Source organism: Octopus sinensis, linkage group LG3 (assembly GCF_006345805.1).
Source record: "Octopus sinensis linkage group LG3, ASM634580v1, whole genome shotgun sequence".
In the NCBI taxonomy this organism is placed as follows: domain Eukaryota; kingdom Metazoa; phylum Mollusca; class Cephalopoda; order Octopoda; family Octopodidae; genus Octopus; species Octopus sinensis.
The window spans coordinates 77,632,050-77,659,283 of record NC_042999.1 but is presented as its reverse complement, the minus strand read 5'-3'; the positions used below and the strand labels follow the sequence as shown (position 1 = coordinate 77,659,283).

General features: G+C 36.8%; 1 protein-coding gene across 1 annotated transcript in view; it reads right to left on the bottom strand.

Moving 5' to 3' along the window:
* The window catches only part of LOC115209351 (protein toll-like), a 33,105-nt gene continuing 5,871 nt past the window's right edge, over positions 1–27,234 (bottom strand). Inside the window, exon 2 of the mRNA XM_029777719.2 lies at positions 1–3,517. Coding sequence (XP_029633579.2) covers positions 79–3,501 — 3,423 coding nt within the window. The 5' untranslated portion in view covers positions 3,502–3,517 and the 3' untranslated portion in view covers positions 1–78. The remainder of the gene's footprint in view (positions 3,518–27,234) is intronic.

Here is a 27,234-nt window from a genome sequence, read left to right as displayed (position 1 = left end):
GATGATGGTAATGTTTCTTTATAAGATATTTAAGTCTGTGAATTGTTATTAGTATTATTTTTTTTTAATGTAACATCTTCATGATTTTCTTGAGTCAAATGAAGGTGTAGAGTTCTCAACTGTCCTTGCTGGTGGAATTGAACGAAACAATTTCTTCCATAACAGTGGATCGTCTTTATCAATAACAACATGAGACGTAACATAAGCCTGCGTCTCAGGATCGAGTTTGTTTTTATCTTCAATACAATCTAAAATACATAATAAATAATTGAAAGGTTTCTTAAGAGAACATTGGACTGCTGTTCTTAGAGTAAATAGTTGCCATTCATCTTCCACATGAGATTCAGTGATAACAATCAAGGTTCTAATTGAGCTTTTAATGGCCTTCAATATGTTTTCTTCTTTAGCTGAGCCGACGACAAAGTCTCGATCTGGTAAGCAGATGGAATAGCCACGTGATTGTAAAGTGGATAATAAAGGTCCAGTAGCAAATTTATAAGTCTGGTCAGGGTAACTAATGAAAATATCATACTTCTTTTGTTCATTCAGTGTATTGGCAGAGCCCAAAACTTCCGGAAAAAATACTTTGTAAGATTTTCTTCGGCGTAACGGGATGTCATGATTGTTATATAAGTTTCTACCGGTTAGCATATAAAATAATTTCTTCTCCATCATGTGGTCTGTGGAATTTATAAAACGGCCACTGTGCAAATATTTTTTGAGATTTTTATTTTTAACTATATTTCTTTTAATATCGTGTAAGATAAGTATAATATATGTTGGTCTCACACTGAGTGTTTTTTCATAAGTATACGAAAGAGCTATTTGTACCAGTGAGTCTTCGATACTTTCTTCAGACAGAACAATGATACTGTATTTGCTTCGGGACACGGCTACACGTATGTTCTCCTGAAAACTCATACCAATCAGGAGATCACGGTTCGTATCTAAGACGTTGAAACTCAACTTTTCGAGATTCTTAATAATGTTTTCGGTGGCCCACTCAGAAAGTGATTTAGAATACACTATAAGCGTATCAATAGGTTCTAAATCATCATCTATTTTTTGGGGATTACTGTCAAATGGGCGAATATTTAAGTAGACATACAGTATAACTTTTATTTCCAACCAATAGTGAATGAATAAGAAAAGGCAAACAAGTAAAATTAGAATAGCTAGAGCAAGGGATAGCCCTAACGTTAACGTCTTGTTGAAATTATCATTCGGATTATTACAGATAAACTTGTCATTGGGAACCTCTACAATATTCAGAACTTTATCTCCTACAGTATTACATACAATTCTTCGCCAATTCACAATTGATTCCCTTGATTTCTGTAACCATTTTTTCAGCCATATATTTGTGCAATCGCAAAAAAAATGATTATTATTGATATTTAAGACTTCAAATTGAACATATTGTATTTCTTTAGGTAATGTAGTCAAAAGATTCCAATTCAAAATCATTTGTTTGAGGTTTACCATATTTCTCATCACAGTGTGATTCAATGAAGTAATACTGTTTTTCGTAAGATTAAGATGTGTAATCTGAGATAGATACGGCCTGTTAACAAGTTTAGTAATGTTATTAAACTGAAGCCATACTTCAAGTTTACCGTCTGGCATAGTAAGAGGAAAGACAGTAATTTTTCTATGTCTGCAATCAACAATAACTGTTTTCTGTACTAAACGACGGTAACACATGCAATTCGTCGGACAATGAAGCATCGCTTCAGAGCAGTAAAGCTGTTCTTTTTTAAGAGATAGAATAGGTGTATTTTTAAATTCGCTTGGCGAATCACATCTCCATTTATGGTAAAAATATTCACTTCCATCAAAATAATGCTTTTCTCTGTGAGTAATGAAGAAGTCTAAAAGTGGAAGCAAATGACAATCACATTCAATTAAATTACCTGTGAAACGAAGTTCAAAATTTAATAAAATTAGCACCATGGTACGATGGTTAGATTCAGTGAAATTACTGAAATCTAATCGGTGGATTTGATTATAAGAGAGATCAATTAACCGCCGTTCTTTCGGCTTTCGGTATAAATCAACTGATGAACTTGCTGAATAGACAACACTGTGAATGAGCTCTGATGAATTAATCAACCCAAGTAGAATTGATACTTTTCCTATCGCTATCTGGTTAAAACTTAGATCGACTTGTTTCAACGTGCGTATCAAAAAGAAACATATAGGTAAGGTTTCAAGAGTATTGTTGCGTAAATTTATTTCCTCTAACTTAATAGAAGACAGCGGTAGACTCTTGCAAGAAAGGTTTTGAATCTGATTATATTCCAAATTCAGTGTTTTCATATTATCTAATGCTGTAAATATTCCTTCCTCCAATGAAACAAGCTTGTTATTGGATAAATCCAATTTCAAAAGATTTTTATTATGTCTGAAAGCTCTTGAATGAATCCAGGAAATTTTGTTAAATTTTAGATTCAAACTTTGAAGATCTTTGCAATAGCTGAATTGCTTTTCCCCGATCTGTATAAGTAAGTTATTCTCCAGGGTAAGTGTATCTAAACCGTAAATACTTGAAAGAGCATGGTCAGATATATTAACTACACCATTTTTTTCCAGGAATAGCACTTGTAAAAATCCACTAGTGCAGTTATCGGATAGATTTGTAATTTGGTTGCCGTTCAAATTTAATATTCTTCTGAAGTAGTTTGGTTTCACTTTAATTCCGAAAACTTCTGCATAATGGTTTTGCATATATGGCGTTCTAGAAAGCCCGAGTGGAAGTTTGTAAGTCTCCTCAGTATATGGAAACTTGGGAATTTCAATAAGTTTATTATTGGGAATTTCTAGTGATTGCAAATTTGGAAATCTAATCCGCATTTCATCAGGAAATTCGGTTAAGCCGATACCGCTGAGAGAAAGTTCTGCTATAGTGGGATAAGTTCTGTTCGCTGTTAATACCCATGGTAAAGTGGAAGAGTAATTTCTGTCCGCCTGTATATTGTATGAAACAACATTATCAATACCCTTTACATTGTCAGTTTCGTTATTCCCGGACCATATAGCAGATGATGGTATAGTCTTAAAATAAGTTAACACACGCAAATCATAAAGACTTTCTAGTTTACCAACATCTTCTTGGGACATTAAGCAACTTTGAATTTGTAAATATAAAATATTGCGTGGCATGGTCTCAACATCCGTCGTGTCCAGCCTAACAGTCAGCTCATCAGAACACGAAAAGAAATAGATCAAAATACGGATTTTGATACGTGGTATATTTAAATGTTTTAATTCAATCACACATTCGTTTTCTGAGGAAGTTGTATTGATATGAACGAATGCGCGAGCTGTTGTCTCCAGGAGTTTTCCATCGATACTAAAAAGTCTGGTTTCAGACAGTTTTCTAACACCATATATACACAGAAAAGTATTATTTTCAATTTGATTTGAAGGAATGAGTTTGAAAAAGCAAGTGCTTAATAAACTGCAAAGTAGCTGGATTTTTAAACAAACACCTGCTTCCATCTTCTTTTGTATTATTCTGGAAAAAAATTATAGGGAATAGATATTAGTGGAAGAGTAAATATATATTTTAATGATAAAACAAATATATTTCATAGATTAGAAGTGTTTGTATAATTTAGAATAAATAGGCACAGTACATCAAAACCTGCCGTGCTCACACTCTCATAAAACCAACAAAAATGTCACCACGTAGTCCCTTAAAGCCAATCCCCCTAAACAAACACCTCGTGTTTTCTTTATTATTTATTTATTTATTGTTTTACTTGTTTCAGTCATTGGACTGCAGTCATGCTGGTGCACCGCTTTGTAAGGCTGGTCGAAAAAGGGTAGACGCCACTACTTATTTTAAGTATGGTACCAATTCTTTTGGGTCGCTTTTACCGAACTGCTAAATTACGAAGACGTAAAGAAACCAACGCTAGGGGATAAACACAAATACTAAGATTTACACACACATACAAATATAACAGGCTTCTACACAGTTTCCATCTACCAAATTCACTCATTAGGCATTAGTCTGTTCTGGGCTATAGAAGCATATATAAGTCGAATTTCAAGTCAAAGAATTAAGGTTTAGAAAGTAGGAGTTAAATGCAGTATCCAAACCTTGTTTCAGGGTAAGCCCCAAGTAGTGTATCTCCAGGGCACGCTCACCGCTTATGGTTATCAGGCGTGATCAGCAAAACTTTGCATTCATCGTTGGATGTACACACAGAAATTCCAGGGTATACGTAGGATATATTTTAAAGGTTAATGGAGAATACGGAGTACAATAAAAAAATTAGCTCTGACAACTTCTACACCTTGATGACCCAGTCTAAGAAAAGTTGACAGAGCACGTTTTAATTCTCAACATTTATGTTATGAGTGCTAGGGGTTAAGCAAGACGAAGGGTTCTCTTGATCCTTTGCTATATCTACTTTACAGAGGGTACTTTATTGCGTTACCAGTAATAGTGGAGTTGCCTTGTACCCCGTAAGGTTTAAGAGTCCTTATTGCGTGTTCGTTTGGTCACGCGTAACATGACTGAGAAGATGAATAGGAGAGCAATGACAGAAAAACGAAAAGGAATGGTAAAGGGAGCAAATTATGATGAAAGAAATAGAGTAATTATAATGAGAGAGTGGTGGAGGGGAGAAAGAATATGGATAGTGAGTGAGGTGGACAATGTTACGTTGGTAACATCTGAAGTGGGGATGTGAGGGAGTATTGGCTAACAGAAGAGAAAAAGGAGTAGTAAAGTGTACGGCTTAAAAAGAGATCAGATACAATCCTTTACACAGATGTCTTGATGCAATCTCTTGAACATATGACTTAAACGTGGTCGAAATGTGAATGAAAATAACGGAGGAGAGAGAAAAAGAGAATAAAAAAATGGAGCGAAAGAGAGAGGATAAACACACGATGCACCTAATTAAAATTTTTAAGACAATACTTATCATAGAAAGGGCTAGATATACGAGGTGTATGAGTGTGTGTGTGTGTGTGTGTGTGTGTGTGTGTGTGTGTGTGTGTGTGTGTGTGTGTGTTTAAAGAATTATTGGTTATGGTCGGTCCTTTTACTGTTCTTTTCAAGTCTATTATTGCTCTTGACAATACAGGCAGGTTGTCAGACCTGCTGGTGTACATAACCTCTTTCATAATGGAGGTAAGAATGCACATTTGGTCGGCAAAATTGTGTAGAAAGAAACCTGAAACGAAATTCTTCGAAATGAAAATCTTGTGAAAGAAATGGAATTCTCCTTTTGAGCGATTCCTGCTGTGTCCGTTCACTCGTCAGCTAGCGAGAAATTCCATGTCTTCAACCTGAATTTTCTCTCACGAGAGCACTTACAAAATATCTCGCTTTTGGAATTCAAGAAGGCCTTCGGGTCGAGCGAAATTTTTAGGATCCTTGCCCTCTCAACCAGGCAAAGTTTGCATCGTCTACTGCCATTGAGGTATAGCCCTGGTTGTTCAAGGACTTATGCAGAGATCCCTCAACTCACATGCATATGGGCATCACACATACTCTTAATATCACATAATATAAACTTATGAATCCACAACCTCATGAGTTTATAATCCCGTAAACCAAGTTTGACGTCAAAATATATGAAAAATATGTGAAACTCCACAGTTATGAGTACACACCCAAATACGAACAAAACGCCTAATATAGATGCAGAAATGTGTGTGTGAGTGTGTGTACATGTATGTATGTGTGTATATATATATATATATATATATATATTATATATATATATAATATATATATATATATATATATACATACATACACGCACATACATACATACATGTACACACGCTCACACACACACACACACATTTCTGCATCTGCATTAGGCGTTTTGTTCGTATTTGGGTGTGTACTCATAACTGTGGAGTTTCACATATTTTTCATATATTTTGACGTCAAACTTGGTTTACGAGATTATAAACTCATGAGGTTGTGGATTCATAAGTTTATATTATGTGATATTAAGGGTATGTGTGATGCCCATATGCATGTGAGTTGAAGGATTTCTGCATAAGTCCTTGAACAACCAGGACCATACCTCAATTTTTTTTCTAATTTATATATATATATATATATATATATATTATATTTTGTGAAATTTGATTTAGTATTTCTAAATTGAATTTTTCCCTGTAAGTTTGGAATAATATTCTTTCATATTATATATATATATTAAAATAATGTGCATATTCGTGTATACATATATGTGTGTATGTGTGTATGTGCGCACGCGAGTGCGTGTGTTTGTGTGCGTGTGCGCGCGCGTGTGTGTATAAATGTGTATAAAGAACAAAAGACAGCCAGCCAACTACAGTTGAAACATTCCTGTCACAACCTGGGACCTTGAAGACTGCTTAAATGCCAGAAAGTATACTAGTCCCTTAATATTTGATATTCAATATTTCATCTATTCAATAAGACAATCAATACTTCATTTCATTTTACTATATATACTGTTTATACTATATATTCTATATTCTACATTAATATTATAAAGAATATAGATAAAACATAAAAAATAGAGTTGGAATTCCTTTGATAATAATGAGGCACCAGAATTTAGTACGGTATTATCCATACAATTTCAAAATAAGGTGATTAAAATCAAAATAAGCAACAAGTTTTTTATGGAGTCAGTTTTAATTGACAGACTAGTTTTATGAGTACACACCCGACAGACTAGTTTTATGAGTACACACCCAAACACGAACAAAACGCCTAATACAGATGCAGAAATGTGTGTGTGTGTGTGAGCGTGTGTACATGTATGTATGTGTGTGTGTATATATATATATATATATATATACACACACACACACATACATACATGTACACACATCCAGAGGTAATGCAGTACAATCGTTTCAAGCAACTCTATTTAATTGAACAATGCAATCATTACATCAATTTTAATACAGAGCAATCTTCAGGTGCACAAAGACATAGAATTTAATTAAATTAAACAAATGGACACATTAGTATAATTTTACCAAAAATCTCCAAGAAGTTAAGGAGATAGACAAAGAACATGCTGCCTTCCCTTCAGCTTAGAAGCTACTAAGGTATCATGAAGAAAGACTTGTTACAGATTTTTGCTTGTCACTGTTTTTTATGGGGTCAGTTTTAATTGACAGACTATTTTTAACAAATCCTTTTATATCTAAGGTCGAGAGAACAAGGGGCAGTGTCTATTAGGGGTAGGGCTGAGGGAGTGGACAGAAATCATTGTGGGTATAGTCATAAAAATCAAGACTTATTAGAAGCAATATCATGAGGTTTGGTAAAGGAAAACTTAAATCAAGATATTAGCTGACAATTAAGGGGGCAGGCACTAGCAGACCCTTGATAATGAAACAGGTGAAATCTTATCATGTAGTACTATAGTTAAATATTTTAAACATTGTTGCTATATTGTATACAATTAAACTTTAGGGTTAATCAAAGGATTATTAAGAAGAATATTATATCAAAAGGATAAAAAATTTTTGAATACTTTTGAGTATATACCAAACTTTTACCATAATAGAGGGAAGAAAAGAAATTATCCAGAAATAGTTTAATATTTAAACATTATATACTTAAATACTAACTCATCAGATGGTATCTGTGAATATTTATTAATTGGTATATACTGGTATTTAATATAAGAGTACTGAGATAAAAGAACATGCTGACTATATATTAATTAAATTATAAACTAAGCAGTTTATTATAAGTAGTGAATATACCAGTATTGTTTTATATAAACTAAGTATGAATTTATAGATGTGTAAAAATTAGATTTATTTTATAAATAAATAAAGGCTAATTATAAAATAATAAAGAAATAAAATAATCAGGTAGGGCAGACCACCATAGAAAAGGAATAAAATAGCTTAATTACTAAAAACATGATAAAGTATATGTAGCTTATTAACAACAATAGAGAAGATATATAGAAAACGTATAATAATTCAATATATATTAGATTAAAAATTATATATTTACTTCTTTAGCTGGCATCAATAAAAGACTGATACCTGTTATTAGCTAAAGGAATATTTAAGTTATAGGACATTCTAATTTTACACTATTTTTTTTTTAAACTAAGGGTTATATTATAGGTTTAAGAAATTATTATTACTCCAATCATGACATTTATAGTTTCTTTGGGGTACATAATTAGAAGGGTTATTTATATAAAGGCCCTTATAAATACTAAGATCAGGAGGGTAGAGCTCTTTAAGAAAGGGATAAATCAAGTAATTTCTAAAGATCATTTCAAACAATATTGCCTTATTATATAAAGTTAAAATTTAGGGTAATTAAGAAGATTATTAAGAATGATATTATAACAAAGAGGATAAACCTTCTTTGAATACTTTTGAGTATATACCAAATTTTACCACGATAGAGAGAGGAAAAGAAAATTACAAAGAAATAGTTTAATACTTACACTTATTATTTATCTAAATATTAACTTATTAGATGATATCTATGGAGAATGATCAATTTGACTGGTATTTAATAACGGAACACTGAGGTTAAAGAACATGTTAACTATATACTAATTTAATTAAATTGAACTATTTTAAGTTGTAGAGATACCAGTATTGTCTTTTATAAGCTAAGTATGAATTAATAGGGATACAAAGATTAGATTTATTAAAGACTATTATAAAATAATAAAATGATCAGTTAGGGTAGAGCAACATAGAAAAGGAATAAAGATAGCCTAATCACTAAAACCATAATAAAATATCTATACCTTATTAACTTCAATAGAGAATATTTGTAGAAAATGTATAATAATTTAAATATTAAGAGCTAAAAATTGTTAATTAACTTATTTAGCTTATTTCAATCAAGACTGAAACCCAGTATTGGTTAAAGGAATAATTGTTGTTAAAAGGACATGCTAATTATATACTAAATTAAATTAAGAGGTATTATATAGATTTTAAAAGTTATTAGTGTTAATCCATACATGATATTACAGTTTCTTGAGGGTACTTAATTAGAAGGGCTGCTTGTATAACGCTAATTATAAATACTAAGATCAGGAGGACTGAACACTTTAAGAAAGGGATAAAAGACTTAATTACTAAAACTATTTAAAATAATATATCCATATTGTATAAAGTTAAAATTTAAGGTAATCATTGAGGTGAAAGAACAAATTTACTATAAATTGATTAAATAATAATCTAAGCAGTTTAATTTTAAGTTGTGAAGATACCCATATTGTTTTATATAAGCTAAGTATGAATTTATAGGGGTACAAAAATTTAGGTTTATCTAACGGTAATTATAAAGTATTAAAAAGTATTAAAATGATCAGGTAGGGTAGAACACCATAGAAAGGGATATAAAATAGCTTAATCACTTAAAATCATGATGAAGTACCAATTAGTACTAACTTAGTAACAACAATAGAGAAGATTTATAGAAAATGTAAGGATAGGCGCAGGAGTGACTGTGTGGTAAGTAGCTTGTTTACCAACCACATGGTTCCGGGTTCAGTCCCACACCTTGGGCAAGTGTCTTCTACTATAGCCTCGGGTCGACCAAAGCCTTGTGAGTGGATTTGGTAGACGGAAAACTGAAAGAAGCCCGTCGTATATATGTATATATATGTATATATATATATATATATATACTTCTTGGTTTAAAATCAGTGTATAATTAGCATGTCCTACAGTATACATATATATATATATATATATATAATATATATATATATATATATATATATATGTGTGTGTGTGTGTGTGTGTGTGTCGTCCCCCTAGCATTGCTTGACAATCGGTGCTGGTGTGTTTATGTCCCCGTCACTTAGTGGTTCGGCAAAAAGAGACCAATAGAATAAGTACTGGGCTTACAAAGAATAAGTCCCGGGGTTGAGTTGTTCGATTAAAGGCGGTGCTCCAGCATGGCCACAGTCAAATGACCGAAACAAGTAAAAGAGTAAAGAGTTAAAGAGTTATAAAATAGCTTAATCACTAAAAATAATGATGAAGTACCAACTTAGTAACATCAATAGAGAAGATTTATAGAAATTGTATAATAATTCAAGTATTTAAAACTAAAAATTGCTTATTTACTTATTTAGCTTGTAGCTGTAATGACTGATACTCTGTAGTAACTAAAGGGATATTAATACTGTAGGACATGCTAATTATACACTGATTTTAAACCAAGAAGTACATTATAGGTTTTAAATCACAAGATCAATAAAGTGCTACTTTCTAAAATATTTAAAGGTACAGGTGGCACTATGTACACATAATACCCTAAGGTCTAGTCGATTATTAATCAGGTTGCCATTATCTTTATGCTTAAAAATGTCATATGTTTCCATAGAGCAAAGCTCACACCCATATCTGCTATTTCTATAGGGCTGAGCTTTTCTTTTTATTTCCCATTTGAGGCTAAACCCAATTCCACTTTCTTTCAATTCCCAAATCTTACTAGATAATAACATACAATTTGCCTTATGTTTAAGTTTAAAAGACGACATGGGACTGTATATATGCTATTTCAAATTAATCAAACAACCGATATATATATAATTATTAGTTGTAGTTATTATTGTACATTTATATATTACGTTCTGGGTAAAACATCGGCCTAATAAAGAACAACAGGATTTAACTCTACAACTGCAACTAGGAGAATTATTATTTTTAATATTAGTATTACTAAGATTTAAATTATTATTTTTATAATTAATATTTTTGCTACTAATATTTCTATTATCAAGTATGTTATGTTCACGTCTGTTATTTTCTAACTCCACTTCGAACTAGACAAAATAACATTGCGTGTACAATAAGAAATAATGACAAGATATAACAGACATATATATATATATATATATATATACACACTCATACAAAATAGTGGTGGGTTTAGTTCACAGGTGATCTAAACAATTAGGTATGCTAGGTAAGTGCTCTAATGGATTGTTGTTAGGTCTTGATGGATGTAGAGTGTTACACCTGGTTTGCGTATTCAGCGATCAGTTCACCCATACAGACATACATACATAGGTGGAATTCTGGTTTAAGCACCCCGTATAACCCCTCATAAATTTTTTATTTTGGAGAATTTTTAGAAATGTCACTTGATTAGAAATTTCACCTACTGATGATCAGTTGATTAATCAATATGTCACTGCATAATTGACTGCAGCATGTTTACATTATGATACAGACTCTTAATGAAACAGTTGTAGCAGCCAGATAATCCATTCATCTGATATATTTTGTGTGTGTGTGTTACATACATACATACATACATACATACATACATACATACATACATACACACACACACACACACACACACACACACACACACACACACACACATACACACATACACACATACATACATACATACAGTAAATCCAAACTTACAGGGAAAAACTAGATTTAGGATTAAACCTAATTTTACAGTATAAATATATATATTAAATTAGAGATAAAACCACTATTAGGCAAATCAAACAGTGAAAACCATAAACCAAAATATAGAAATAAAATTAATTAATATAAAATACAAAATATCTAAAATATAAAATTCAAAATTTAAATTATTTAAATTTAAAGTTAAAATTAAAAAATTTTTTTTCAATTATTGATTTATACTTATAAATTTATATATATATTATTATTTTTATTTTTATTATTATTTTAATTTTAGTTTAATTTTAATTTTAATTTTTTTTTATTTTTAAATATATATAACTATCAAAAAGTATTAAAAAGTTTAATATAAGATAAAAAGTAAAACCACTATGATTGTTTCATGCCCATAACCTAATTCAATAACAATAATTTAAATTCAATTAATAATTCGAATTTGATTTGCCTAATAGTAGTTTTATCTCTAATTTAATATATATATATATATATATATATATATATATATATATAAGGTAGTTTTGGTGAAGCATTGTGAGGTATAGTTTTAAAGAATGTAGTTGTGTAAAGCCGAAATAACACGAAAAGGTGCAAAGTAAACTACAAAAGATAAAGAAAATAGAACAAAGTTGAAATTTTACATTTTATTTCAATATTTCGGAGTGAAGACCCTTTCTTCAGGACATTCGGAAAGGCTGTTGTTGGAAAAGATTGTTGCCCACATCTGAGCAAACAGCCTTTTCCAACTACCACTTTTCTGAATGTCCTGAATAAGGGGTCTTCACTCCGAAATATAGAAATAAAAAGTAAAGCTTCAACTTTGTTCTATTTTCTTTTCAATTTGTAGTTTACTTTGTACCTTCTCGCATTGTTCTGGCTTTACACAACTACTGGAAATATGCTGTGTGTGAGAAGACCCGGCAGGACAAGTGAGACCATAACCCGTGGCCTTTACCCGGGATGTAGCCAGTCCACTTATGCATACCTTTCCTTCTTGGGACACAAAACTCTGCTTGCGAAGACCTGTTGAGGCAAGTGAAATCGAAATCGATCAAAAATCAACGGAAATTGTAGTTGTGATACCAGTGCCAATGGCATGTAAAAAAACCATCTGAATGTGGCTGTTGCCAGCGCCGCCTCGACTGGCCTCCATGCTGGTGGCACGTAAAAAGCACCAACCAATCGTGGCCGTTGCCAGCCACGCCTGGCACGTAAAAAGCACCCACTACACTCAAGGAGTGGTTGGCGTTAGGAAGGGCATCCAGCTGTAGAAACACTGCCAGATCAGACTGGGCCTGGTGCAGCCTCCTGGCTTCCCAGACCCCAGTCGAACTGTCCAACCCATGCTAGCATGGACAGCAGACATTAAACGATGATGATGATGATGATATATATATAAAGTATAGACGTAAATGTGTGTGTGTGCCGTATTTACACAGTTTAAATCTCACTTTCATGACAAAAATGGGGAGTGTAACTCATACTTGAGGCTATGAAATCTTGTGCAAAAATTTCATTGTTACTGCAACTGGATTCTGTTATAAATACTCAGCAACGTGAGTAGATACTTCATATGGGCATACCCATCTTGAATATATTTCCGTACCTTTTATAAATGAAATCTGAATCAGAAAATATTATTGTAAGTTAAGTCTCATGAGCTTTTCGACAGTAAACTTGTAAGAGAAGAGTTTAGAGGATAGATTGATATAATGAAGTATAATTGATAAAATGGAAAATAACTGAGCTAAACAATAATAATTTAGAGAAACGGTGGTAAATGCTGAAAATTTTATCATTAAGCGTATTAGAGAAAAGACGTAACTCTGGACTATTACAATGATGTAGATGGTGGCAATTGTATGGTATCAGTAAAATGCGAAACACTGTTTCATGGCAATGTTCAGAATGTTCTCATTTCCCAACAGACTGTGCACTAACTACTCATCCAAGTTCTTCCCTAGAATGTCAACCCTCTCAAAATCCCTCCTTGCTTGTATTTAACCTCCAGACATGAACTTGAAGTTGTTAAAGATTAACATCGGTGCTATGTTGGTATGTGATCTACGTATCATGAAACTGCTTATGCTTATTTATACTTATCAAGAACAAGAACACCTGTATCGGTTTCAAGAGAATGTCTGGTTAGAGAGTATGAAGCATAAATGGAATGTTGTTCGAGTGTCAAAGCTCCAGTTCCAACTCAACAAGGTGCATCAACAACACACTTCAGACCAGCATAGACATTAGTCTTCACAGCCGACCCATGCTGCCTTCTGTGATTTTACCTGCTTATTGATATCTGAATATCTAAAGAACCCTCAAGATGTTGGCTAAAGAGTTCTACAACGAGATCACAGACGAGATGAAGGCAGTTGCATTTTTACAAAGAAATGGCCTTTTAGATGAAGAAGATAATGTTGCACCATGTCATCACTGTGGTGGAGAAATGAAGGAAACTCGCAGAAAGGGTGCTACCAACGTAGCACCATTTCAAATTTTCTTCATTCTAATTTCTTTTTAATAATGAATGTATTAAATAATAAATTTTAATGATAAATGTATTAACAATAAAATTAGTAAACTTGTTTCAAATTTACTTCATTCTAATTTCTTTTTAATAATAAATGTATAAAACGTATAAAAATTTTAATCATCTATTTTTTACTCTTCTAGTTGATGTTTGTTTGATTCACCCATAAAATTAGTAAACATGTTTCAAATCTTCTTCATTTTAATTTTTTTAAATAAACGTATAAAAATGTAAGAATGTTTTATTGAAGCCATAATAAATAAATGAAACATGTAGATTGCATACTATAGTAGAATTTGATGTAGCAGATCATGTTGGCTACATAGATGGTATACTAAAGTAGCACTTTAACATCAACCATGTCAGTTTCAATAGTCTTGAAAGACTACTTTCCCAAAGCCATAATAGTTGCAAATTTAAAGTCATCCAAGTTGGGACTCATTGTAACTCTTAATATAATTTCTCTATCATTAAATGAATTGCTAATTTCCAATAATGTTTCTTGCTCTAACCAAATATTGTAATCGCAAGTGCTTTTAAGTGTGTTTGTGCATTGCTTTACTTTCTTTGCTAAGTCTTCTGTGTATAGCGTGAATGTTGTTGGTAATTCTTAACATTTAGCCCTCTGTATGTGTGATATAATTTGCTAAGGGTGTGATGATACATTGCAGACAACCTCAGACAAGAATCCCTAACTCTCTGAATCATGCGCCTCTCCTCTCCAATCTCCATTTTCACTTTATCCCTACAAGAGAATTGAATGGTACTACTACAAGAGGGTTTCGACCTTGTCGACAAGGTGATCTCCTCCGCCATTACCAGAACTTCAGCTGGCAGTGATATTGTTGCAGCTGATTTTGTTGCTGTCTCTTCTACTGTCTTACTAACTTTCTCGAGGTGCAAAATCCTCATGCATATCTTACGGCCATGAGTGTAACAGTAGGGCTGTCTGTTCTGCACCACCAGTCTCATCACTTTTTATTGCATCCACGACAGAGTACAGCTCTGGTCTCGGTGAATCTTTAGACCTTGTAAGTTCAAACTGCCCCCTACCCCTGACTACATGTCATATTTCATAACCTCTTACTGACAACCTCTTCATATAGCACTTCAAAGAAGATGAATTCAGGGTCAGTATCATACCAATGCTCCTAAATGTGATTCTTATAGTGAACTACCACATATACTGTGATATCAGCTATGAGGAAATAAATGTATTACCACTGCTTCTCTCTTCACCTCACAGTCTTGAATAATAGGCAGTTGATTCCCAATGGTTTTTCTTAATCAAATGACAGCACACGCTTTCATGTATTCAACAGAGTTTCTTTCAGTTACTCCTACAGACCAACAAAAGACCATTCCAAATGTAAAACTTAACAACAAAATAGTATAAACAAAGAAAATGAACATTATTTACATTCGACGGATATTTGTCTTCATCTTCTTTGTTGTCAACACAATGTTTTGGCAGATGTACCTTTCAGCCTTCTGCAGGTGTCTTGGGGAAATTTCAAACCTTAACCACTATGCCATATGCCCACGGGCATATGGCGTAGTGGTTAAGAGTGTGGGCTACTAACCCCAAGATTCCGAGTTTGATTCCAGTCAGTGACCTGAACAATAATAATAACATCAAAAAATACCTTAGGAATGAGAGGTTTGAAATTTTCCCAAGACACCTGAAGAAGGCTGGAGGGTATATCAGTCAAAATGTTGTGTTAACAACGAGATGAGGATAAATATCTGTTGAATGTAAATAATGTAAATAATGCACATAATTCCTCATCTCTTAAATATAGAACTGAAAGAAAACGAAGTCATAAGGTTGTAAAAATCAATCACTGGTCAGCAAAGTAAATTACTTTTCACTGTATAAGGACAAAGGGGCAGTGAGCTGAGTAGGGCTGGATTTATAGAGGTGGAGAGGGGGCAATTGCCCTAGGTATCTAGATTTTGGAGAGGATCCCTGCTAGGAAGGGTATGTTGTACTGAATACAGGAGGTCCTCCAACCTCCCAGCAATCAGGCATGAAGAGGTTCTCTTTCAATATGCAAAGGTATCTTGACTGCTTAAAAAATGTAATGGATTGTCGTTTATGATAAATACCCATATATTTTGCCACTTTAAAAACACCAAATAATCTAATTAAAAATATACCCAAGGCACTTACAATTCCCAAGGGACAACGGAAACAACAGAACATTCCTGAAAATGTATGTATGTATGTATCTGTGAGTGTATGTGTGTGAGTATAAATGTATATAAAGATAAAGAGATTGATAGAAAAATGTTATTGTTTCTAGGCTAAATTCCTTCTTTCAACACATGACTGAGCTTGACTTTGGTTTGACCAATAGCAGCAAAAGGCACACACACACACACACGCATGCACGCGCGCACACACACACACACACACACACACACACACACACACACACGTCTACTTCTAAACTTATTTCAGTGAAGCTTTGAAAACTGGTCTTATTTTATGAGGCATGTAAGTAAAGAAAACTTTTGAATTTAGTTTTAATTATAAAATTACATCTCTCAACAGCTAAAAGCATTCTCAGCTTTAGAATTATTGCATATATATTCAAATGTTTTTTTTTAAATCAAACCGTTTTTTCTTTCTTATTTTTGTATGTATTTTTTTGTCATTCTATCAAGCACTTCGAATTACTATATGGAAGCAGGGCAAAATTAGTAACTAGGTCAAAATGAATAATTTCTGATTTCTTGTTATTTTCTCTCATTTTGTACCATTGCATCATCTTTGGGAGTAAAATTTGGTCAGTATTGGTTACGTAGTTGGGAGTAAAAATTGGTCTATATAGTTGCTCTTGAAGTTGAGAGTTTAAAACATAGTTGACAGGTACCATTTTCAAGAAATTTTTCCTCAAATTTGACCTGATTGTAATTGAGATAGCTCGTAAAATATCTGGATAATTTTCAGCAATGAGATATGGTGAAGAAGCTCTAAAGAATATTTTATGTTGAGTTTCATTAATTTCATAAGTGCTATTTTTCCATAATCCTCTTTCATTTGACCAAGATATCTTAAATTTTGTTGCATTTATGATGTCTAAGGATGGATGTTTATGCGTATGACTCTTTCTTCAAATTCAATTCTGGGGAACTGGAAGGGCATATTTACCTTGTCTTGTCTTTTTACCCCGCTTAAATTTGTTTTTTTATATGCTCAGAGAGAACAGTGATACTTTTCTGAAATAGTGTTCTGAATATGTTATAGGTTTTACTGCATTTAGAGATCTTTACTTCACTGATATAGTTTTGGCAAGGTAGTGAACATTTGCAAAAAATATATTTTCTTCAAAGTCAAAAATGTAGTAAGTATTACTCATTGTGCCCCACCTACTCTTACTGGAAACTGGAAAAGCAGACTTTTGAAAATAACTGTTTGAATTTCCTCATTTTTGTCAGGGTTTCCCCACCTTTTTTCTTTTTCACACATTACAAAACAATGAAGGGAAGCTGTTTTAAAAGAAGAATTTTTTAAATTCATGTCTTTTAAATTAGGGTATCTCTACCCACCCGCCCTCTCTCTCTCTCTCTCTCTCTCTTTCACACACACACACACTCATCATGCTTTTGGAACAGCAACAACCACAAAAATTTTTACTTTGTTTTTTCATAATTTTCAGTCATTTTATCTTATATTCTGAAAATTTGTAACGCACAATGAAAAAAAACCACTCTTCCCTCCATTGTACTTTTCACAATGAGGGAAAAGTCAAACACTGCAAGTGCATGTGTGAAAAATGAAATTTGAATTTTGCAAAAGTGTATCTATAAAGCAAGATTTTCAGTCATTTATTTAAACTTTCTCTGCTAACTCATCAAATTAAATTATTTTAAACAGATGGGTTTTGAGATGTAAATTTGGTAATTTTCTAAGATTTTAACTCTCGTGTATAAGGGGCCCACTGAACTTGAAGTGCCCTCCCCTCTCCCACCATCATGGTTTAAATCTGGTCCTGGGGCTAAGCATAACAAAGACTGTCTACTATTAACGGATTTCTCATCTTAGCGTCTAGACGAGATAAATTCAACTAACTGTGGGATGATGTCAGCAGCTGGACGTCAGCAGCCGGACGTCAGCAGTGGGGTGCGTTGACCGGAAGCTGGGGCAAGCGGAAGGGGTCAGCTGTCAAGCGTGCGCAGGGAGCGGAAATTGACCTTTCCAACGTGGGTCGTGCAGGTCACAAGACGTGCCAGGACGTCGCTAAGGGTTTGGGCTAGCAGCTGCTATCGTTAGTGTTCGGGTCGGGGCTGTGAGGAAGGACTAGTCATCTCTGGAGGATCTCCGTCACTACGAAGAGAAGGTAGGTGCCTCTATATTCAAATCGCACACTCACTACAAGCTATTTCGGCAGTTCGTAAACATTCACATTTTTTTTCAACACGATGTCTGCAAAAATTAGGATCGCCAGTGACGTTGTCAGACCTTTTAACGGCGAAGGCGATGTAGTGGCCTGGATTCGGAAAATCAGGCTGGTGGCGAGACTGCAGGGCATAAGCGACGTGGCGAGTCTTATGGCGCTGTATTTGGAAGGGAGTGCATTGTCGCTTTACCTAGAGATGGATGAAGAGGAACGGCTCAGCGATGAGAATATAGAGCGACGCTTGTGTGACGCATACACGGAATGCGAGTACACAGCTTTCGCTAAGCTAGGTGCAATCAGGTGGACGGGAGGCCAGGTGGACGATTTTGCATCAGAAGCTAGAAGGCTAGCGACTCTGGCCGGGTTTGCCGGAGAAGGACTGGAGAGAGCAGCCCGACTGGCGTTCGTGAATGGGTTCCCCGACGATGTAGGGATTCACCTACAACGACTGCCCGGGGTTAAAAAGATGCAATTGAGCGAACTTGTAGCTCATGCTCGCACGTTGACGAGACACTCTGGGCGGAAGGCGATAGCGATGGCGGTGACGGAAGCGCGTAAAGACGGACGACGTCCCGAGAAAGAGGTACAGAAGCTCACCGTGCAACGAGAGCGGCCGTTCTCAGGACGGTGTTTTAGATGCCAGGGACCGCACATGGCGCGGGACTGTACGCAGCCGGGGCCCGTTTGCTTTCGATGCAGGCAGACAGGGCACATTGCCCGTGATTGCGGCCAGGGAAACGACCGCGGGGAACTTACTGCCTCTCGAACTTTCCCCTCAAACGAGTAGAGGCGCTATTGGAGACGCTGCCATTGATTGACGTGGAGGCCGAGGGGGAGACGTTCAAGGCCCTTGTGGATACGGGCTGTACAACCACCCTGGTGACTTCGAGGGTGACGAAGGAATGGAACGGGGTGTGTAGTGTCCGGGCGGTCGACGGCAGCGAAATCCGTTGCAGAGGCAGCAGCAAGGTAGAGATAGTGGTGCGCGGCGCGACGCTAAGGCTACAGGCAATTGTGGCCGAACGCGTGATAAATGGAGTTGATGTGGTGATGTGGATGGACGCCATCAACTGCCTCGGTGGCGTCAGTGTTGTGGGAAATGAGGTCACGTTCGGAAGCGTGGGGGCGTCGTGCACTGCGAGTCAGGATCGCCAGAGGGAGCAGAACCCCGCGAGGGACTGCGCCGCTTACACCATCGAGGACAAAGTCTTTCAGGCGGCGTTCGATGGTCAGCGGTGGACGATAGAGTGGAAATGGAAGGACGAGCCCCCGACACTGGAGAACAGGGTGAGCTGTTACCAGCATACCCTGAAAGGCCACGCCAGGGTTGAGTTTGAAGACGAGGTGGAGAGGTGGATCGAGGAAGGGGTCCTTGTCCCTTGGAAGGAGGAGGTAGCGGGCGGAGTGCTACATCTGATGGCGGTGGTGCAGCCTACGAAGGGAAAAGTCAGACCGGTGCTGGACTTCGGGAGCTAAACCAGCACATATCGTGTCACACGGGAGGTGAGGCGACAGACGTTTGTGGTGAGGCATTACGTAAGTGGAGACAGTCGACTGAGGCAGCGACGATTGTCGACTTGAGATTGGCATACTTGCAGCTCCATGTGAGCGACAAACTATGGCGATATCAGCTGGTGCGGTACAAGGGCCGGACGTACTGTCTAACCAGGCTGGGTTCCGGGCTGAATTCCGCTACGAAGATCATGGCGGCAGTGCTTAGGTCCGTCCTAGGGAAAGACGGCAAAATTAGAAAGGCCACCAGCTCCTACATTGACGACATTTTGGTGGACAAAACTGTAGTGCCAGCCAACGAGGTAGTTAGACATCTGGAGAAGTTCGGACTGATTGCTAAGCCACCGGAGTCGATTGAAGGGGGAGCCGCGATGGGGCTGAAGCTGCGAAGAGATGGATCAGGTGAATTGGTGTTCCGGAGAGGAAATGAAATCCCAGAGCTGAGTTCCAGCGTCAGCAGGAGAGAGCTGTTCTCGGTGTGTGGGAAGTTGGTCGGTCACTACCCGATCGCTGGATGGCTGCGCACGGCGTGTAGTTACACCAAGAGATGAGCAGAGGGAGAGAGGTGGGGTGACAAGGTGGGAGAAGGGACGGTGGCGATGATGCAGGAGATCCTAGAGAGGACAAGAGCGGAAGACCCGGTCAGGGGGAACTGGTACGTGCCCAAGACGAAATGCGGGACCGTCTGGTGTGATGCTAGCAGTATAGCGATAGGGGTGGTGTTGGCAATCGAAGGCACTGCGGTGGAGGACGCGGCCTGGCTTCGGAAAGCAGATGATTTCAACCACATCAATGTCACCGAATTAGACGCGCTGCTGAAAGGGGTGAACTTGGCCTTGAAATGGGGGCTGCGCACGATTGAAATGCGGACGGATTCGGCCACTGTGCTTGGCTGGGTAGGATCGGTGATCACCGGTGACAGGAGAGTGCGGACGAAAGGTGCTGCGGAGATGTTAGTGAAGCGCTGTCTAGGAGTTCTAGGTGAATTGATCGCCGAATTCGGACTGAAGCTGAACGTGGTTTTCGTGCCTTCAGAGAAAAACAAGGCGAACGTACTGACCAGGGTGAAAAGGGCGTGGTTGGAAGAACCAGAGGAGGCCCGGAAAGGGATAGCTGCGGCGTCAGTTGGATGACTCTGAATTGAAGAAACTGCACGCTATGCATCACCTGGGTGTGGACAGGACCCTGTATCTGGCAAAAAAAATTGATGCTGACGTCACCAGGAGAAGCGTCCGGAAGGTGGTCGGGAGCTGCGACAGGTGTCAGTCCATCGACCCTGCTCCGTGTGGGCATGGACAGGGAAGCCTTTCCGTGGAGCAGAACTGGAAAAGGCTAGCTGTGGATGTGACACACTACCGTCAGCGAATGTACCTCTCCATGGTCGACTGTGGGCCGGGCCGGCTGGCCATTTGGAGGGAGTTGAGATCGGGCATTGCTGACGAGATCGTGCAGATCCTGAACGGGATATTTTTAGAGAGAGGTCCCGTGGAAGAACTACTGATGGGCAACGGGGCAGCATTTCGTTCGGAAGCATTGAGGGTTATGCTTGATCGGTGGAACGTGCGACGCTTGTTCAGAGCAGCGTATAGGCCGGGCGGTAACGGGATCGTGGAGTGGCACCATCGGACAGTCAAGGCCATAGCGGAAAGAGGGCACATTTCGCCGCTTGAAGCAGTTTTTTGGTACAACTTGTCTCCCCGATCCGGACAAGCTGAGGAATCTGTGCCGCAGAGAGCTGTGTTCAAATATGAATGGAGGCACCCGAGCAAAGCGCCGGAGGGTCACGAGGAAGAGAAGGGACCCGTTCGCGTGAAAATAGGGGAGGAAGTCTGGGTCAAGCCACCAAAGGCGCGCTGTACGTCTCAATGGAGCAGAGGAACGGTGACGGCGATCAATTCCAGAAGCAACGTATCCGTAGATGGCACACCACGACACGTCTTGGACCATTGCAGGATTGTTGCTTCGACGGATGATGATTCGGGAGAGGGGGAGAATGAGGAGCCCAGCTTGAGAAGATCTTGATGAGCAAGGCGCTCTCCCGGTTGGATGGTAGAATACAACATGGAGCGGAGAGATTGTGATCTTTAAGATCAGGGTGGCGTGTGGGATGACGTCAGCAGCTGGACGTCAGCAGCCGGACGTCAGCAGCGGGGTGCGTTGACCGGAAGCTGGGGCAAGCAGAAGGGGTCAGCTGTCTAGCGTGCGCAGGGAGCGGAAATTGACCTTTCCAACGTGGGTCGTGCAGGTCACAAGACGTGCCAGGACGTCGCTAAGGGTTTGGGCTAGCAGCTGCTATCGTTAGTGTTCGGGTCGGGGCTGTGAGGAAGGACTAGTCATCTCTGGAGGATCTCCGTCACTACAAAGAGAAGGTAGGTGCCTCTATATTCAAATCGCACACTCACTACACTAACATTAGCCGTGAAGAAAGTAGTACCAATAATATGTATCAAGGGCAAATAATTCCTTTTAAAATAAGCAAAATAGTGGTTTGTTTGATGTAAGTACATTTAACCAATGTATTAAACCAGATTGGACTCTGATATAAATGCTATGTGAGAACAATCAGCCATATTTTGTATATGGATGACCTACACTGCAGCAATAAAATACTTTTGCATAGATTACACGGATAAATTAAACGAATTTATATGAAAGTCAGCTAAGAAAATCATGCTAGCTACCTTTGAAAAGAGGAAAATGAACTTGAAAAAAAAACATACAGTAATATGTTATATAAAGAAGCAGCCAAGAGAAAACTATAAATTTTTAGAAATTAATGAACAAGACAGTGTGCTCTACACAGGTGAAAGAAATCGCTTCAAAGAAATATTATGCATGCATGAGATTATTACAAAATGAAAATTAGTTAAAAAGATATAAGGTGTTAGGCGCCAATTTGCAGCTGCTCCAGTAATAAGTTATGGTTATACTATTCTCAGCTAGACACTAAGATAAGAAAACAAGAAAAAATGAAAAAAAAATAATGGCCGCATTTAGAATGCACCACCCAAAATTCAGTACAATAATGCATTTATTGTGTATACATGAAAGGGGTAGATCTACAAGCAGAAAACTATGATGAAATAATATCCACAGTAAAACTACAAAATTATATAGCAAAGAATAGATGAAGTCTAATTAAAATAGCTATAAAACATGAAGAAAATATTGTTTTCTATAACCATTAAAGACAACAGAAGCTAGGTTAGCATTTACTTGTAAAGCAAATTTCTTAACCATATAGCCATGCTTGCTCTTATTTTCAGACTCTCTAAATGAACATGACTCATTGTTAAACAACAGGACAAAGTTGACTAGCATAAAAGGGCACTCGACCTTCTAAAATAGCAGACAAATCTCTTTTCAATTGCATTCTGTCATTAAAATAATAAAAAGATATATTTGATAGACAAAATCCCCAAATTACAGGATAGAATGCCTTTGATTATGTCTGCTCATTCAGAGTCAATCTGGATATAAATAACAACAACAGCAACAGAACAGGTTTGACAGCAATTAGGTATTATTATTGTAAGAGATCAAGATCTGTATTAAATATTGTAGAGAACACTTTTGAACATTCATTGTAGATATTTTATCATTGAGATATTTTTAAGCTACTATTTTGAAAAACTTACAGCATTCTTTATATTTTTCTAGCAACACATATTCTTTAGTAATTCACAGCACTCATTACACCATCTTGAACTTCCACAGACAGGTGTCATCAACAATATAAACACATATTTCAGTTAGCAATGACCTGGAGAATATTTTCCAACAATGATAACCTAAATCCTTTCAAAAGTACAAATACACAATCACTACAAACTTGTACCTCCCCATCTATATTCTAGTCATGGATGACAAACAAATAAAACATTCAAAATTGCTTTAAATGCTAGGTCTTTACAATTTTTGATATTGTACTTGTTTACCCTCCAAACCTGCTGTGAGCAAACAGAACTATGATCGAAGTTTTATTCGTAACCATCAAGTCTTTTTACTTTGTGAAGAGAACCCAGGACCACACTGAAGGATATGTTGCTTAGGCTGCTACTTCTAAAAGGTTAGTGACCACATAAAGGCTCCTTCATTTATTCAACTATCTTTGATCTCTCATGGTGACCTCCACACACCTATTGCTGATTTCTCCCAACCATTGCCAAAAAGTACATCACAAAGAGTGAAATGTGTGTTTTTATACATAGCTATGTGTGTGTGACTTTGTGTTTGTGCATGTCCTCCTATCACTTAACAACTAGTACTGATTTATTTACATCCCCGTAACCTAGTTTGGTAAAAGAGACTGTAAGAAATAACTACTGAGGTCACTGTGAGAAATGGAGTTGGCAAGAGCAACAGCAATGGTCATCTACTGCTGAAGACCTGTGCAGCACATGACCAGCTGATCAGCAACACAGTGTTTCACCTGCCCAACCACAAAAAGATGTTCTGGATGCATTCACACAGCAAGCATTGGCATCTGATAGGCTATGTCACAGTCAGGAGACGCAACAAGCTGGATGTTAAGGTGACAAAGGCCATGTGTGGTGCAGAATGCTGGACAGATCACAGACTCATCCTCACAAAACTTCACAGGCACATCCATACCAGGCTATGACCAGAAAGAAAGCCGGCAAACAAGCAATTAAACATCAGCAAACTGGACCGACACAATGTGAAACAGAACCTCAGTGAAAACCTGAGCACCAAGCTGAGCCAACTCAACATTGGTACAAAGTCAGTAGAGGAGGAGTGGGTAGTGTTCACAGATGTGGTGTACAATACTGCACTCAGTTATCTGGGCCAGGACATGTGTAGACGCCAAGACTGGTTTGAAGGAAATGATAAAAAAAATTCAAAAGCTGCTCAATGGGAAGCATGAAGCCTACGAAGTCCCCAACTAAGACAGCACATTGAGTTCCAAGAAAACAGCCTACAATGCTATCAAAAGCAAGGTCCGGGTAGAGCTCAAAGAGGTGAGGGATTCCTGGTTCAGCAACAAAACAGATAAGATACAGAAGTATACCAACAGCAACAACTTTGAACATTTCTACAATGCCTTGAAAACCATCTACGGGCTGCAATCCTCTGGAACATCACCACTGCTCAGTGCTGACAGGACTGCTCTCCTCATTGACAAAAACGCAATCCTGAAAAGATCTGCTGAGCACTTCAACAAAGTCCTAAACAGGCCTTCCTCTATTCTGTGACACCGACACAGAAGCCAGACAGCTGCTCTGGCAGTGACCCCGCTCAGATGGAGCTGTTAGCGCTCCGAAGAACAAACACAAAAAAATGTGAGGACATGGTACATGTAAAGTATTAGCAGATGCTAACATATATATATATATATATATATATATATATATTAAATTCAAATTATGATGAACGTAGACAAACAAAGTTTGCTTTAGAAGCATTGAGATATCTTAGAAAGTTAAAGAAGTGATTTTAAATTCTCAAACGCAGAATGATGCTAATAATATAGCTTGAACAGGATAAGCTACCCCTATTTTGCAGAAAAAAGTGTTGGCGGCAAGAGCTGGGTGTAAGTCCATTAATACGTTAATCGTTAATTACCGAAGTTAACATTTTCGTTAACAATTTAACTTTTATCTGACTAATTAATTTCCATTACATTTAGCCTCCATTAACTCAAGTCTGTTAACCCCAAAATTTCATAAAAATCGGTAAACGTTTTAAAGTTCCTATTGTTTTCAGATTGTCTTAGCATATTTAATAATGTACGCATCATTCTATTAACCCAGATATAATGTCATTTATTATCATAAATAACTTGTAGGACCTCATTTGGCCCTGCCTGGATTTGAAACCAAATCCATCCGCTTGTTGCTTGCAAAAACAGCAGGAAATTTCTTTGTCCTATCAAGAGGGAACAGTGATTGATGTGTTTTCACTTGATCTGTGACCTTGCTGAGGCAGATGTCAACAAAGAAAATATTGACTTCTATAAAGTGGAAAAAATAAATGGAAGGAAAAAAGTTGGTAAACATTTCGGTGCAAATACAAATAGTTATGTGGTAGTAGGGCATGCTAAAAATAGCCAAATCTTTCCTTTTCTGGAAAAAGGAGCCGCTTATGCATGATTTCAATGTCACATTCATTGAAAGCATGCAAAATAACCTAGAAATGAAAAAAGACCCACAAAACAAAACTCCCTCGGTGGGAAACTTTGAGGTCCCCACCATCCCTCCTACCTTTCTTTGCCAGAAAAAAGTGGCTTGCGGCAGATTTAAAAGTCAGATACACTGAATGCACCCGAAAAAAAAACAATGGAAAAAATTATTCCACACCAAGATACAAAATATTTACCAAAACAATTAAATCTTGTACAGATTATACCAGTATTTTAATTAATTCAAACTAATGTACCTCATCTTGAAAAGTGGCAAAATTTTTGTTGGTTGCCATCTGGGATCATTTTAGTAACAAATCAAACAAGTAAGATGCATTAAGAATTTCTATTTTATTGTTTTTCAATAATGCTATTGTTTTTACACCTATTAATTAAATTTACATGCCCATAAAAGTAAAATTTATTCAGCAAAATCAGCTAAAATTACATAACTATAAATCAGTGGTATATAAAGCACCCACTGACAAAATTTCAAATCTCTATGTAGAAAATTTACAAAGTTACAAGCAAATATTGTAGACACCCCTCTTGAACCTGAATAATTCAAAATAACATGAATAAATGAGCATTACATTTGACAGATTAATATGAACATTAAATGATTTTAGGTGTTTTTTTCTTACACACACACATAATACGGCCTCGCTCGGTTGGGACTACACGTGTGTTACTTTGACATCACCATTCCATAAAATTTGTTTATGGGGAGAAAAATATTGAAAATATCAATAGATGTGTGAGTGAGAAAGAAACAAGGTGGGAGATTTTGGGATGTGCTAAAAGCAACTGCCAGATCTCCTGTAAATCACACACTTTCCTCTGAGATTATTAACAATTTTTTTTTTTAATTGAAAATGTGTCTCTCACAGGTTTTAAGTACATAAGGAAAAAAGAAAAATGGTCAAAATAATTTCGGACTGGTGTAGTAAGGGGGTGGCGGGAGTGGAAAAAATAAATTTTCAAAATTCTTTTCATTTCTTTGTGAAAAGATGCCTCCCATCATTCTGAAGACTTTGGTGAAAAACATTGGAAAAAAACCCATCAAAACGGAGAAATTCCAATTTATGTGAACCATCTGATCTGAAACTCCATTTTTCAGAAGCTTCTCCTCCCCCCTCAGCCTCCCTTCCAAAAATTTTGCCTACAAATTTCTTCAATCTACAGGATATAAGCGATTATTTGGTGAAAATTTT